Source organism: Lepus europaeus, chromosome 3, assembly GCF_033115175.1.
Source record: "Lepus europaeus isolate LE1 chromosome 3, mLepTim1.pri, whole genome shotgun sequence".
Lineage (NCBI taxonomy): Eukaryota > Metazoa > Chordata > Mammalia > Lagomorpha > Leporidae > Lepus > Lepus europaeus.
In genome coordinates this window covers 31,558,765-31,572,379 of record NC_084829.1, presented here as the reverse complement: position 1 = coordinate 31,572,379, position 13,615 = coordinate 31,558,765, and the positions used below count along the sequence as shown (strand labels likewise).

The 13,615-nt window shown below is 60.0% G+C and overlaps 1 protein-coding gene across 4 annotated transcripts in view; it reads right to left on the bottom strand.

Annotated features, from left to right (window-relative positions):
- LOC133755761 (RLA class I histocompatibility antigen, alpha chain 11/11-like) overlaps nt 1-13,615 on the bottom strand; it is a 160,587-nt gene that overhangs the window by 85,605 nt on the left and 61,367 nt on the right. The window contains exons 1-8 of one of the 4 annotated variants that reach the window (XM_062185800.1): nt 3,727-3,834; nt 3,181-3,450; nt 2,672-2,947; nt 1,861-2,136; nt 1,629-1,742; nt 1,202-1,234; nt 1,011-1,055; nt 556-863 (exon numbers count right to left, since the gene is read on the bottom strand). In XM_062185800.1, coding sequence (XP_062041784.1) covers nt 1,039-1,055; nt 1,202-1,234; nt 1,629-1,742; nt 1,861-2,136; nt 2,672-2,947; nt 3,181-3,450; nt 3,727-3,799 — 1,059 coding nt within the window. In that variant the 5' untranslated portion in view covers nt 3,800-3,834 and the 3' untranslated portion in view covers nt 556-863; nt 1,011-1,038. Of the gene's footprint in view, nt 1-555; nt 864-1,010; nt 1,056-1,201; nt 1,235-1,628; nt 1,743-1,860; nt 2,137-2,671; nt 2,948-3,180; nt 3,451-3,726; nt 3,835-13,615 lie in introns of those variants that run through there. The other 3 variants (XM_062185798.1, XM_062185801.1, XM_062185799.1) reach the window with 3 other exon arrangements.

Genomic DNA, 13,615 nt, shown 5'->3' with positions numbered 1-13,615 from the left:
ACACACATACACACACATGGGCACACAGATACACACACACAGATACTCCTGCCCCAGGAAAATTGTACTGGAGGTTCCCTGCCTGCAAAGGATTTGCCCCCAATGGCTTTGGAGATGACTCCTCACGTCCCTCAAATCTCTTTTCAAGGTCACTATCTCAGTGTGGCCCATGTTGACCCTGCCCAGTAAGAAGGCCTGCTCCCTGTCTCTCATGCCCTCTCTGCACCACCTCCCCACGCACTAAATCCTACCCGGAACACGCTCCTTATTGCTCCATCCCAAGCCTGAGCTCAGGCTGCCTGGGTGCAGGAAGCCGTCCCAGGGACAGGACCTCCTGGGGCCCTGGCTGAGTCCCTGTGAGCACAGGGAGGGAGGGCAAGGGTTCCACTGGAGACGAGGACGGGGCAGGGACCCGGGTAAGGAGCGACCACAATGCCCGGATGGACTCAGCACCCAGGGCACAGCACTGTCCTCACTCAGTGCCTCCCGGCCCCTCTCGGCTCCACCTGCAGCACACTCAGCACAAAAAGCACAGGATTCTGGAAGGTTCTGGTGTGCTTCTATTTATTTCTATTTATTTCCTCTCACAAATTTTAGGGATCTCCTCATGTAATTAACTCACCAACCCCTCATGACAGAATTGGAAAAATAAATCATTGTTCAGACTGAATGGGGCAGGAGCTGCAGCGCAGTGCACGGGACCTGAAACAGGATGGAGACGCCCACATGGGCAGGGCGGGCCGGGATCCCGCTCCTCACACTGTGCCTGCTGCCCACGCGCTCAAGGTGAGCCGGGCTCTGAGGACAAAGACGGGGCCTGCACAACTCTGCATCGCTCAGTCCCACACAGGCCGCTTCTCACGCTGTAGAAAAATCCAGATAACAAGTTCAGATGAGCAGTGCACATGGGGACATGAGCAGCCACCACCAACACAGCCCATTCAAGGAATCCCCAGAGCCCACTGTGTCCCCTCTGCCCCACCCCTCCCAATCAGGCCTGCAGGTCTCACCTTTCACAGCCAGGAGAGAATCAGAGACTTAGGCACCCACACCTCCTGCAGTGAACAAATCAGGGCTTGGAGAGGCCCACAGGGGACGTGGCTGAGGGAGGGACGTGGGGTGGGCAGGCAGCGTCTCCATGGGCTTCTCACTGTGGCAAGGGTCTCGGTGACCCCCACCCCCACCATACCCCAGGACTTACCTGCAGCCGAAGCGTATCTCCCTCCTTTCCTATCTGTAAGAAGAAAACACCTTGTGAGAGGCCAGGGAGGAGGCAGGGCCTGAGCACCCACCTAGAGGAAGCCCAGAGCACTGGCTCATCCTACAGAAGCTTCCAGAACTGTGGCTGTGGGACAGGAGACCCCGCCCCTGGGGCCCTGTCCTCAGCTGGGGCTGCCCCCTGCTCTGTGGCTGCTGGCACTCAGCTCCATCACCAGCACCAGCCCAGGAAACATTCGTCCTTATCTTCCCTGTGCTTTACAGAGAGCCTGAGTTAGCACACAGGGCCGGGCCTGGGTGTGCAGATGGGTGTGGACTGTGGGTCCCATGAATGGGCAGGTGCATTTCTCCCTGGGGCTGGAAGTCCCCCAGGGGACAGGAGACTCAGACCCCACCCTCCCCTCCCCTACCTGAGCTGTGCCTCCTCCTCCTCACAACAGTGACCACAGCTCCCAGGATCAGAAGAACTCCAAGAACTCCAGCAACAATTCCCACTGTGAGCGTGGTGGGCTGAGCAGGAGGCTCTGAGAAGGGAAGGGGAGGTGAGGGGCTCTGACCCCAGGGCTCAGCTCTGACCCTGCTGAAGGCCCCAGAAGGGATCTGCCCTCCCCACAGAGGCCCCGCCCCTCCTGCCCTCCTCACCCCATCTCAGGGTGAGGGGCTCAGGCAGCCCCTCGTGCTGCACACGGCACGTGTATCTCTGCTCCTCCCCAGAAGGCACCACCACAGCCGCCCACTTCTGGAAGCTTCCGTCGCCCCCAGGCCTGGTCTCCACGAGCTCCGTGTCCTGGGTCTGGTCCTCCCCATCCCGCTGCCAGGTCAGTGAGATCTCCGCGGGGTAGAAGCCCAGGGCCCAGCACCTCAGGGTGGCCTCCCGGTCAGAGGCGGGGTGATGGGTCACGTGGGCTTTGGGCGGGTCTGAGGGAAAGATCGGAAAGCTCAGGCACTTTGTGATCTTCATGGGACACAGGAGCAGCACTCAGGGGACCATCCTGAGAATGGAGGGGGTGGCGGAGGTCGGGGAGGGGTACAGAACCCAGACCCTGCCTGCACACAGGCATCGGGATGACCGATTCTTTGGAAAGTTCTAGCATCAGGCAATACAACCCAGGGTTTGAATCTTGAGGGGAAGGAAAGGGATTTTGGTCTTAGGCCGGAAGCCTAGAGACACCTGGAGTCAGACCTTTCCACACAGTGCCCTGGGAGAGGTCTCGGCTGCCAGAACTCTGCCGGAATCTAGGGCACCGCTGAGGTGACATCTGAAATCTGTCCTTCCCTCAGACAGCCCGGGTCCCTCTACTGCCCTGAGAGAAGGGCGGGCACCAAATCAAGGAGGACGCTTCTCCCCCCCTCCCCCAGGAACGTGAGGAGAGGCCTGGGTCTCATTTCCTGTCCTCCTCCCCAGCCCCTGCCCCAGGGGAGGATGGCGAGAGGCCCCTCCAGCCCCACGCACCTGTGCGCTGCAGCGTCTCCTTCCCCATCTCCAGGTGTCTGCGCAGCCACTCCACGCACTCCCCCTCCACGTAGGCCCTGAAGAGCTCAGCTGCACCCGACGCCTCCCGCTTGCGCCGGGAGATCTGCGCCGCCGTGTCCGCCGCGGTCCAGGAGCGCAGGTCCTCGTTCAGGGCGAGGTAGTCGGCGCCGTCGTAGGCTTCCTGACTGTACCCGCGGAGGAGGCGCCCATCCGCCCCGACCTCGCAGCCATACATCACCTGGATGGTGTGAGACCCTGGCCCCGCCCCGCGGTCAGCCCGGGCCACGGAGCTCCGCCCCCGCCCTGACCCACCCGCGGGGATTTCGGCCCAAACCGAAACCGAAACCCGTGAGGGTCCCGCGGGCTCCTCCCGGGCCGAGGGTCTCCGCGGGGCGCGCAGTCTGGGGGACCTCGGCCCCGGAGACTCGAGCCCCCTGGCCGCCACGCGGGGAGGGGTCGCGAGCTGCGATCGGGCCCGGGTCACTCACCGGCCGCGCTCTGGTTGTAGTAGCCGCGCAGGGTGTTCAGGCCCACGCGGAAGGTCTGCTCGTTGCTCTTGGCATTCCGCGTGTTCCGGTCCCAGTACCCCGGCTCCACCTGCCGCATCCACGGCGCCCGCGGCTCCATCCTCGGGTTCTCGGCGTCGCTGTCGAAGCGCACGAACTGCGTGTCGTCCACGTAGCCCACGGCGATGAAGCGCGGCTCCCCCAGGCCAGGCCGGGACATGGCGGTGCTGTAATACCTCAAGGAGTGGGAGCCTGCAGGGGAGAGCGGCTGAGAACTGTCCGTCCCCCGCCCGCAGCGGGACGCCCGAGTCTGAGGTGAGTGGGGCCGGGTGGGAAGACAGGGAGAGGGGGTCGTGAGACGGAAAAGAGACAGCGGGGAGGGGGCGAGTTCGACGCGGCCAACGTGGGGCGTCTGAGGGCTGAGACGCCGCTCCCCGGGGTCCTGTGTCTCCGCCGCTTGGTCCCCACGCTCCTGCCCCACAGAAGCCGTCTCTCCACCCCACCCCCCCACACACACACCGCACTCACCCGCCCAGGTCTCGGTCAGGGCCAGGGCCCCCGCGAGCAGCAGGAGGAGGGTCCGAGGCGCCATGGACCCCATCCTCGAGGTCCGAAGTCCCAGCAGCTCCGCCTGGATTTTATAGCCGGGATCCGAGGGCGCTGATTGGCTCCTCTGGCAACTGGATGCCCAATGGGATTGAGAATTAGGCCTGAGTCATGAGTGTCCAGGCAGAAGGACTCGACCTAAGTTGTGAAGTGGAAGTGAAACTCAGGGACCTGGGGACTCCCCGCGGCTCAGCTTCCCGGGTCAGACCCCGCTCTCGGACCCAGACCCTGAGCGCCACGCGGGGACCTGGACTCTGCCCCGACCCCTGTCCTCCCGAGCCCCGCTCTGCGTGATGTCGGCTCCCCGAGGCCGGGCAGCTGCTGTCTGAGGAACCCGGGGAGCCCCAGGCCGGCCCAGCCCCTCCCTTCCCTTCCCGGATCCCTGTCCCTGAGCTGTGCCTGCCCTTACCTGTCCCCTGACTCTTCTAGAGGAAAACTCACCTCCAGGGACCTTGGTGGGGGGAGTGAGGGGCCTGGGGAGGGCGGGAGGAGCGGCAGTGGTGTCCTCCTCAGCCCCGGGGGAGGGGCCCGCTGTGTGTGAGAGCCCCAGAGAGAGGTCCCCGCCGAGCCAGGTCCTGTGGGTTATCAGCCACAGTCTGCAGCACGCACTTCCCCACCTGAGTGATCAGGACCCCGGTCTGTGACAGCGCACCGTGGCCCCGCCACACCTAAAAGTGTCCAACAGTGATGCCCCCAGAGCCCCAGGTCTGCTTTCCCAGATAACTAGGCTGTGCCTTGGTGACAGTCACCTCCCCCCTAGCCCTGAGCCTGTCTGTGGGAGTGCGGCACAGCTCAGCACTTAAATTCTTAAAGGCAGAGTGACAGGGAGATGGACAGAGATCTCTGTCCTCTGGATCACTCCTCAAAGGCCTACAAAGCCAGGAACATGGAGCTCCCTGGGTCTCCCATGGGGCTGGGAGGACCCAGGACCTGAGCCATCACTGCTGCCTCCCAGGCTGCATGAGCAGGAAGCTGGGTCACAGCAGAGTAGCCAGACTCAGACCCCACCCTCTGCTGTGGATGGGGCGTCCTAGGCAGAGACTGACCTGACCTCCTCACCCCTGCTCCTGGGTCCTTCAGAGGGAGTGATGGAATCTCCTGACTGGTCCCTCCCACCTGGGGTGTCAATCATGGCTGGGTCCAGCCCATCCCCACTGCATCCCCTACACCCCATTAGTCACTCAGCAGGCCTCTCGCAGGTCACATGGCTCTGGAGGTGTCCCAGGTCTGTGTCAGCCCCCTTACCTGATGGCCTAGCACTGCATCAGAGCGTCTGTCACCCACCGCCCTCCATGACATCACACAGGCTCCGGGCTCCTCACACTGTCAGAGATGTGGGGACACAGCACTTAAGACCCTCTCAGAGACCACAGTCACTCCGGACTTCTCACAGCTCGTTGTGGGAACAGCTCCACGCTATCAGTGCTGTGGTTCACCTCTTCCTGTTCTTGATTTATCAGCTAAACTTCATCACAAGAGCGTGCAGGGCAGGGCTCAGGACTGCCTAGGGTCAGGCATCCCTGGGGTCCTGGACCACATCTGGTGGTTGGGGAGGGACCCGGAGCTGAGCTGTGCCCCACTCCCACAGACAGGCTCAGGGCTAGGGGGGAGGTGACTGTCACCAGGGCACAGCCAGGTTATCTGGGAAAGCAGACCTGGGGCTCTGGGGGCATCACTGTTGGACACTTTTAGGTGTGGCAGGGCCACGGTGCGCTCTGTCACAGACCGGGTCCTGATCACTCAGGTGGGGAAGTGTGTGCTGCAGACTGTGGCTGATAACCCACAGGACCCGGCTCCGCGGGGACTTCTCTCTGGGGCTCTCACACACAGCGGCCCCCTCCCCCGGGGCTGAGGACCACACCACTGCCGCTCCTCCCGCCCTCCCCAGGCCCCTCACTCCCCCCACCAAGGTCCCTGGAGGTGAGTTTTCCTCTAGAAGAGTCAGGGGACAGGTAAGGGCAGGCACAGCTCAGGGACAGGGATCCGGGAAGGGAAGGGAGGGGCTGGGCCGGCCTGGGGCTCTCCAGGTTCCTCAGACAGTTCAGACAGCAGCTGCCCAGTCAGAAGGAGGAGGACAAGGCTGCAGGGTAAAGGAGCGACAGTTCACTCTACAGGCAGAGGAGGGGGCTGGCAGCCTTCACCCTCGGGGCCTCTCAGGGAGGAGGCTCTGGGCTATGAAGGGCACAAGTGAGGCTGGGCCGCTGAGCCTGGCTGAGTGGGTTGAGGTCTGGCAGCAGCGCCTCTCTGGCGTCACCGCAGGTCCTGGAAACCCTGCCCCATGGCAGGAGGAGGACACAGCAGGACGTCCTGACACCGCGCAGCTGCAAACCTCACGTGGCTGAGACCTGAGAGAGGCAGAGGACTGTGTGGGAGAGGAAACCTTTCCCAGGGCAGCGTCTGCACAGCGGGTTCAGCTCCTGGCTGTGGTGCCGCCTCCCAGAGCAGAGGGCGGGTTCACAGTCTGCCTGCTCGGCTTCCAGTCCAGCCCCTGGCTAATGCGCCTGGGAAAGCAGCAGAAGATGCCCAAGTGAGGGCCCTGTGTTCCCCGTGGGAGACCCAGATGGAGTTCTGGGCTCCTGTGTCCAGTTTATGCCAGCCACGTTTTTATAGCTATTTGGAAGTGAACAGTGCAGGGAAGACCCTGCTCTCTCTACCTCAATTTCTGTCACTTTGCTTTTCAAATAAACTAATTAATTAAAAAATTCTACCCCAGTATGGTAGCTTTAAGAGGGGAGGCATTTCAAGGAATTTGAATTCCAAAGGTGGAGTCCTCACAGTGGGATTATGGCCTTTATAAGGGGTCCAGGTTTGGGGAGTGTTTTCCTCTCTCCCCCTTCCATCTGCACGTGAGGACCAAGCATTGCTCTCCCCAGAGGATGCAGCATCCCAGGTGCCTTCTGGGAGTCAGAGTCCCCAAACCTGCCAGTGCCTCCTGGCCCCAGAACTGGGAGCCAAGAAATTCCTGTTCCTGCAGCGCCTGTCACAGCAGCCCAGATGCTAGGACAGCCCTTCCCCCACCAGGAACCACAGCAGAGGCGGACACTGTGACCTGACCACATGCACTTTCCCTCCCCTTTCACATTCTGAGGGCTCCTGAGCCTGGACTAACTAGAGCGTCTGTTCCAACAGATCCCCAGCCTCGCCTGTGAGTCCAGAGCTGGCCTGAGAGCGCCCCTGAGGCTGCAGAGTCAACCCGCTCACAGTCAGTGCGACCGAAGGCTGGAGTTTCTTAGAGCAGAGCATAGAGGGGCAGGAAGAGAATAGCGCAGGGCAGGACGGGAGGTTGGAGGCTGAGTGGGCCTCACGCTGCGAACAAGACCAACACAGCAGCTGCAAAGGAGCACTCAGGGAGCACTGATGCCGCACTGCATCACAGACATGGGAGCCGGGGTTACAATGTCAGAGAAAATGTGGGAAGCAGTTGATCTGGGAAGGCAGAAACTAAGAAGAGACAAAGATACAGCTTGCCATGAGAAATCTTTTATTTTATTATTTGGAAGTCAGAGTTACAGACAGAGGGAGACATGAGAGAGAACGAGAGCGAGAGTGAGAGGGAGAGAGTGAACGCTTCCATCTGTGGTTCCCTTCCTAGGTGGTCAGAGCACCCAGCTAGGGACGCACCAGGATGAAGCCAGGAAACAAAAGCTTCTTCCAGGTCTCCCAGGTGCATGCAGGGGCTCAAACACTTGACCATGTCCTGCTGCTTCCCAAACGCATGACCAGGGAGCTGAATCAGAAGTGGAGCAATTGGGGCACCAGCCAGCACCCCTGTGGGATAACGGTGTTGCAGGTATGGGCTTTACCCACTGTGCCACAATGCTGGCCCCTCATGGGTCATCTTGGAAAATAAATAATTCTTTCATTTATAGGCACTGGTAAGTTTGATTAACAACAATTCCAAGAATGTGAGGGTTTATGGCTGATGACCGCTGAGGAGCACAGGTGGGTTGGAGGCCTCATCACACGTGTGCACAGTTCCCACACACCATGCCTGCACACACGTGCGAACCACAGCAGCCCTGAACCCCACGGCACAGGACACACCAGCAAATGCATCTCTGCTCGGTGCCTGCATAAACGCTCTGCCCCCTCCCTTCCTGTGCACCCGGGACCCAGGGAGACCCCGCGAGGGTCCCTCACCCTCTCCTCATCCAGGCAGGCCCCGGACCCCCTCCTGCTGCAGGCAGAGCGCCCACCCCAGCTCAGTCCATTGGGCAGGTGAGTCCAGGTGCTCTCTGCCACCCCTGCTGACCTGGGTGAGGCTGAGGTGGCCCTGTCCTGGAAGTGCAGCCAGGAACGAGAGTCGGGGTGACTGAGACTGGGGTGGGGGTGTAGCTGCCTCCCTGCTCACTCGGTCTGAACCCACAGCATCAGGTGCCGGTGCTGCTCCCCCTGTGCTCATTGAAACGTCTACACTACAGAATTTTCATGTGTGATAACCGGGGTGGGGTGGGGGGAGTGCACAGGGTGATGGACGTCAAGGATCTCAGGGCCCAGGAGCCAGGAGTGGGGTCCCAGCAGCAGCCACAAGGCCACCTGCAGACACAGTGCACCTGCAGTGAGATGACCCCACACCATGCAGTGTGCTACACACAACAAAGAAACAGGAAAACAACACGGACAAGAAGGACCAGCCTGGCACAGCTGCCAACACTCACATGTGGGACTTCTTTTCACCCACACAGACACAAGGAAAAATGTAGCTTGTTTTCTATTTTGTTTGTTATGGGATGCCAGCATGCAGGAGGCAGGTTAACCCAGTGCACTGCAACGGCATCAAGCTGGGCCCCTGTTTGTTTTTTAAAGATTTATTTATTTATTTATTTATTTATTTATTTATTTATTTATTAGGAAGTCTGAGTTACAGAGAGAGGAGAAGCTGAGAGAGATCTTCCATTCCTGCTTCACCCCCAGATGGTCATCACTATCCCTGCTGGGTGAGACAGAAGCAGTAGCCAGGAGCTTCTTCCAGGTCCCCCATGTGAGTGCAGGGCCCACACCTGGGTCATCTTCCACTGCTCTCCCAGGCCATAGCAGGGAGCTGAATGGAAGTGAAGCTGGCAGGCCTGGAACCCGGGCTGGCTGACAGGTGCCGGCTTTACAGTGGCTTTACCAGCTGTGCAACGACGTTGGTCTCATTCCCCACCCTCACCCCCATTTTGGAGGCAAGGAATCTGAAGGTAACAGGACGGTGCTGCTGGGTCCAGGGCAGGAGGGGCCCAGGCCCTTCCCTAGGGACTCCACTCTCCATCAGTGGAACCAAGGGACCCAGTATTGACACCTACCTGAGCCTGAACCTGGGCCTCGGGCTGCCGTCGTGGTCTCTTGGCGTCCCCTGCTGGTCATCCAGGACACGAAGGCACACCAGCTCTGCAGGAGGCGAGAAACCAGAAAATGTTCCAGGGGTGGCTTCTTATTCGCTCAGGACTTCTCCCTCCTCAGCTGCTCAGAACTCAGCTCCGGCCCTTGTTGGAAGGATGACGACACCCACGTCTGCTCACGCTCACGCCTTTTCTCAGCCCTGGCTCCTCTCCTGCAGCTCCGTCCACACGGCCACCTGCCCCTGCTGTCACCACACACAGGCAAGGGACTAGGATGGCCACAGGGAACAGGACAAGATCGGAGCATGGAAACCCAGCCCTCTCCTCCCACCCCATCCCCACACAGCCTCCCTCCTGTCCTCTAGGCCGGGCAGGGGGCACACACGCCTCTCCTCCTTCTGAGTCCCCAGGTGCCCCGCACCTGGCCTGCCCAGCCCTGAGTCAGCAGCTCCCCACTGCAAAGCCCCCAAGGAGGTCAGGGGCACCGCAGGCCCAGAGCAGCAGAGCTGGCAGCGCCCTGCCCTGGAGCAGCCCAGGCCCAGGAGGTCGGGCCGCCGCCCTCTGCACCTGCCCGGGCTCCCAGGCTGCCCTGGGTCCTCCTTGCTCTGCCTGGTCCACCTGCCCCTGAAACACAGCTGCACCCAAGGGCTGCTGCCTGCCCGAGGCTCCCCCACCTTCCTGCCCCATCCCGGCCGGAACTCACCCAGGCCACAGCCCTCTGGGGGCTTCCTCCCCGTGGGAAGTAGGGGGTTCTGAAGGCCACGGCCTGACATGGTTCCTGCAGCCGCCTACCTTCTGCACCCTAGGGTGTCACTGCCATGGGCACACCTCCCACCAGACAGTGATTCCTGATCCATTTCATCAGCTTTCCAACTCTGGGGTCGGGGGAAACCCTAGGAGGACCGTCCACAGGACATTGTAGCTTGTGAAGGACACCGTCATTTAAAGCAAGAAGACTGAGAAGTTAGTGCCTGACGTCCATGCTCACCACCTGGCCAAGGCCCAGTCACAGGAGGCCCCCCTCTGCCCCAGAGGTGCTGCGCCCTCCACGGGAGACGCCCCGCTGAGACTGCCCGGCTCTCCACGGGAGCCAACTCTACTGCAGGGACGCGGTGCCGGCTGCTGCCTCTGCTGGGACTGGGACCTCCGGCCCTGATCTCCAGGTAGAGAATTCCCCATCCTCTTTATGCCTCTGCTCCTCCCATCGCCCCTGGGAAAGTGTGTCTGCCTCCCCCTCCGCCTGCACCACAGGGCTGCTGCTCCCTCTTCTCCCCGTCACTGCCCAGACCACCGTGAACTTCACCTGCTCCTGGTTCCCTGCAGGTCACTCGCTCCACGCTCAGAGGCCAGATTCCAAGCACGGGCACAGCTTCTGCTTGCCAAGCTCTCCGCAGGGTGCCTGGCCCCCAGGGCCCCAGGGAATGGCTGAGGAAGGAGTGAACTCCCACAGGGCCCTGAGAGCACAGCGGATTGTCACTACAGTGCTGGAGACGTTAGCACCTGCAACACCGCTCTGTGATTCAATGTGAGATGTGCACTCGGAGTGTTCCTGACTAAGGCGGCATCAAGCCTTCCCGGCCCCGGGGACGCCCTCTCCTGGGACCCCGCTCACTGCTCTCCTGGGCCTGTCTCCTTCACGCTGCGCCCCCTCTGGCCGTCCTCACCACCTCCGGAGAACTCCGGGAGAACTGCGGACTCTCCATCCTACTGCAGGGAGCAGGTCTGTCCTCTCCCTCCTGAGCTCTTCAAGTGCGTCCCGGGGCCTCCTCCTTAGCAGCCAGGAGCGCCACGGGAGGAAGATCGTGGTTTCTCAAGACCAGAGTGTTCGCTCTTCGGGACGACACCGCCCTTCCCGGCCCTGAGGGAGCGCGGGCTCTGCTCTGAGAACTCCCCTGTGCTGCCCGCCCACGTCAGCACAGCAGGCAGTGCCAGGGCCAGAATGGCCGCCCAGTGCCGAAGACTCCGTGCCGGGTGCTCTGGCTCCTTTTCCTTTTTATATATTTTCCAAAATTAGAATGTACTTGTGAAAAGCAGATTTTTTTAAAAAAATTATTTATTTTGAAGGAAACTATTTAAAAGCCCACATGGGGCTAGCACTGTGGCACAGTGTGTTTAGCCACCGTCTATAGCATCGGCATCCCATAATGCTACAGGTTCTAGTCCTGGTTGTAGCACTTCTGGTCCAGCTCCCTGCGAATGCACCTGGGAAAGCAGAGGAAGGTGCCCCCAGCCTTGGGCCCCTGCACCCACATGAGACACCAGGATGAAGCTCCTGGCTCCTGGCTCTGGCCTGGTCCAGCCCTGGCATTGCAGCCATTAAGGGAATGAACCTGCAGATGGAAGATTCCTTCTCTGTGTCACCCTCACTCCTTCTGTAATTCTGACTTCAAATAAACACATACATCTTCATTTAAACACACACACACACACACACACGGGCAAAGGCCCATCTCTTCAGTCAGTGGTGCTGAGGGAACCAGACACCCACACACAGAGACTGAGCCTGGATCCTGACCTCACCCCTGAGCCACCCAGCGTGCACTACAGACGTCAGCGTGAGACCGGGAACTCTGCACCCGGGGAGAACCGGAGAGGGCAGCTCTGACAGTGCTGGGCACAGACTTCCTGACTGTGACCCCAAAGCAGCAAATGGGAGGAAAACAGACCCATGGGCGGCGTCAGCAGAGCAGCTTCTGCTCGGCCAAGGAAACAACCGGTGGAGCGGGGACAGCCCCAGACTGGGGAATGTTTGCCGATCACACACTGAATGAGATGCTCACACCCACAGTCCAGAAGGACTCACTGCCAGGAGCTCTACTGAGGAAAGGACAGAGGACCTGAACAGACATTTCTCAGAGAAAGACGCACAGATGGCCAGCAGGTGGATGAAAAGTACCCAGCAGGTGGCGCTGTGACACATGGGGATACCCGTGTCCCAGAGCCTGGTATCCATCCCCACCCCACCCCCTGCGCTTTTGGCCCAGCTCCCTGTAAGGCAGCAGGTGTCAGCTCAAGACCTTGTGTCCTTGTCATGCACGTGTGACCCTGGATCAAGTTCCCAGCCCCTGACTTTGGCCCAGCCCAGGCTCAACTGTTGAAGGCATTTGGGGAGGATGGAAGATCTCTCTCTCTCTCTTTCTCTCTCTCTCTTCCTTGAAAATGGATAAAAATGAATTTAAAAAAAACTTAAAAAAAAATCTCGCCATCCTAACCCTCAGGAAAGTGAGCATGGACCCAGCAGGACTCTGAAGCTCAGCCACTGAGAGATGAAGACCATGCTCAGCCATCAGACTGTCAGATTCCAGAAAATTCCACATCTCTCTGAAGGGACAAGCAGGTGTCATGAGAGGCCTTCGCCAGCCCTGCAGAGGGAAGCCGTCACTTCTATGTAGAACACAGTGAGGGTCGCCGCCATGAAATAGTGGGTAAAGCTGCCACCTGTGGCACCGGCATCCCATGTGTGCACGGGTTCTAGTCCTGGCGGCTCCTCTTCCAATCCAGCTCTCTGCTATGGCCTGGGAAAGCAGTAGAAGATGGCCCAAGTTCTTGTGCCCCTACACACACGTGGGAGACCCGGGAGAAGCTCCTGGCTGTTGCCCAGCTGCTGCAGGCATTTGGGGAGGGAACCACCCGTTGGAAGATCTCTGTCTCTCTCTTCTCTTCTCCTCTTCACTCCTCTCCTCTCCACTCTTCTCCTTTCCTCTCCTCTCCTCTCTTCTCCCTCTCCTTTTCATAGTAAATAAAAATGTATAAAAACTCTTGAAAGAGGTGACATAGAACTTGTTTTAATTCAGCTGCTTGATTCAGCAGCCCCCACATTAAGAACAGCAATGCCAGGAACAGCTGGATGCTCTCTCTGTGTCAGCAAAAAGAGCTTTGCCCAGGCTGACGAATCGACCTCAGAGTTGTCCAGTGACAGATTAAGGAGCCCAGAGTAGATGATTAATTTGTAATATCTGGAGATGGGATAAATGACCTGCTGTCCTGGGGGTGGGGAGACACGGATAAGGAGTCAGCTCGTGTCTCCCACTGGTGACCATTAAGAGGAAAGGCGGCAAGGTTGGTGAGGGTGAGGAGAACGGGAATTCTTAGGCACTGTTGGTGACACTGCAGATGAGAGCAGACCTCTGGGAAACAGCGCGGGGCTTCCTGAAAACAAGCTGACACAGAACCGCCGTGGACCCAGCTGGCCACTCCTGGACACCAAGGGAAAGAGGTCAGGGTGCTGAGACGCCTGCGCCCGTGTGCTCACTGCGGTGTCCCCACAGTCATGGAGATACAGACACAACCTGATGACCAACCACAGGGGAACGGATGCTCAGACCGCGGTTGGGGGTGGGGCGTGCTGGGCAGCAGTGAAGACGCCGCGTGGGGGCCCACACCGATAGCAAAGCCCTGATCCCAGCCCCCTGCCAAGGTGCATTCTGGGAGGCAGCGAGGGGTGGCTCGAGTACCAGGGAGACCAGCTGAGGTTCAGACCACTGGTTTCA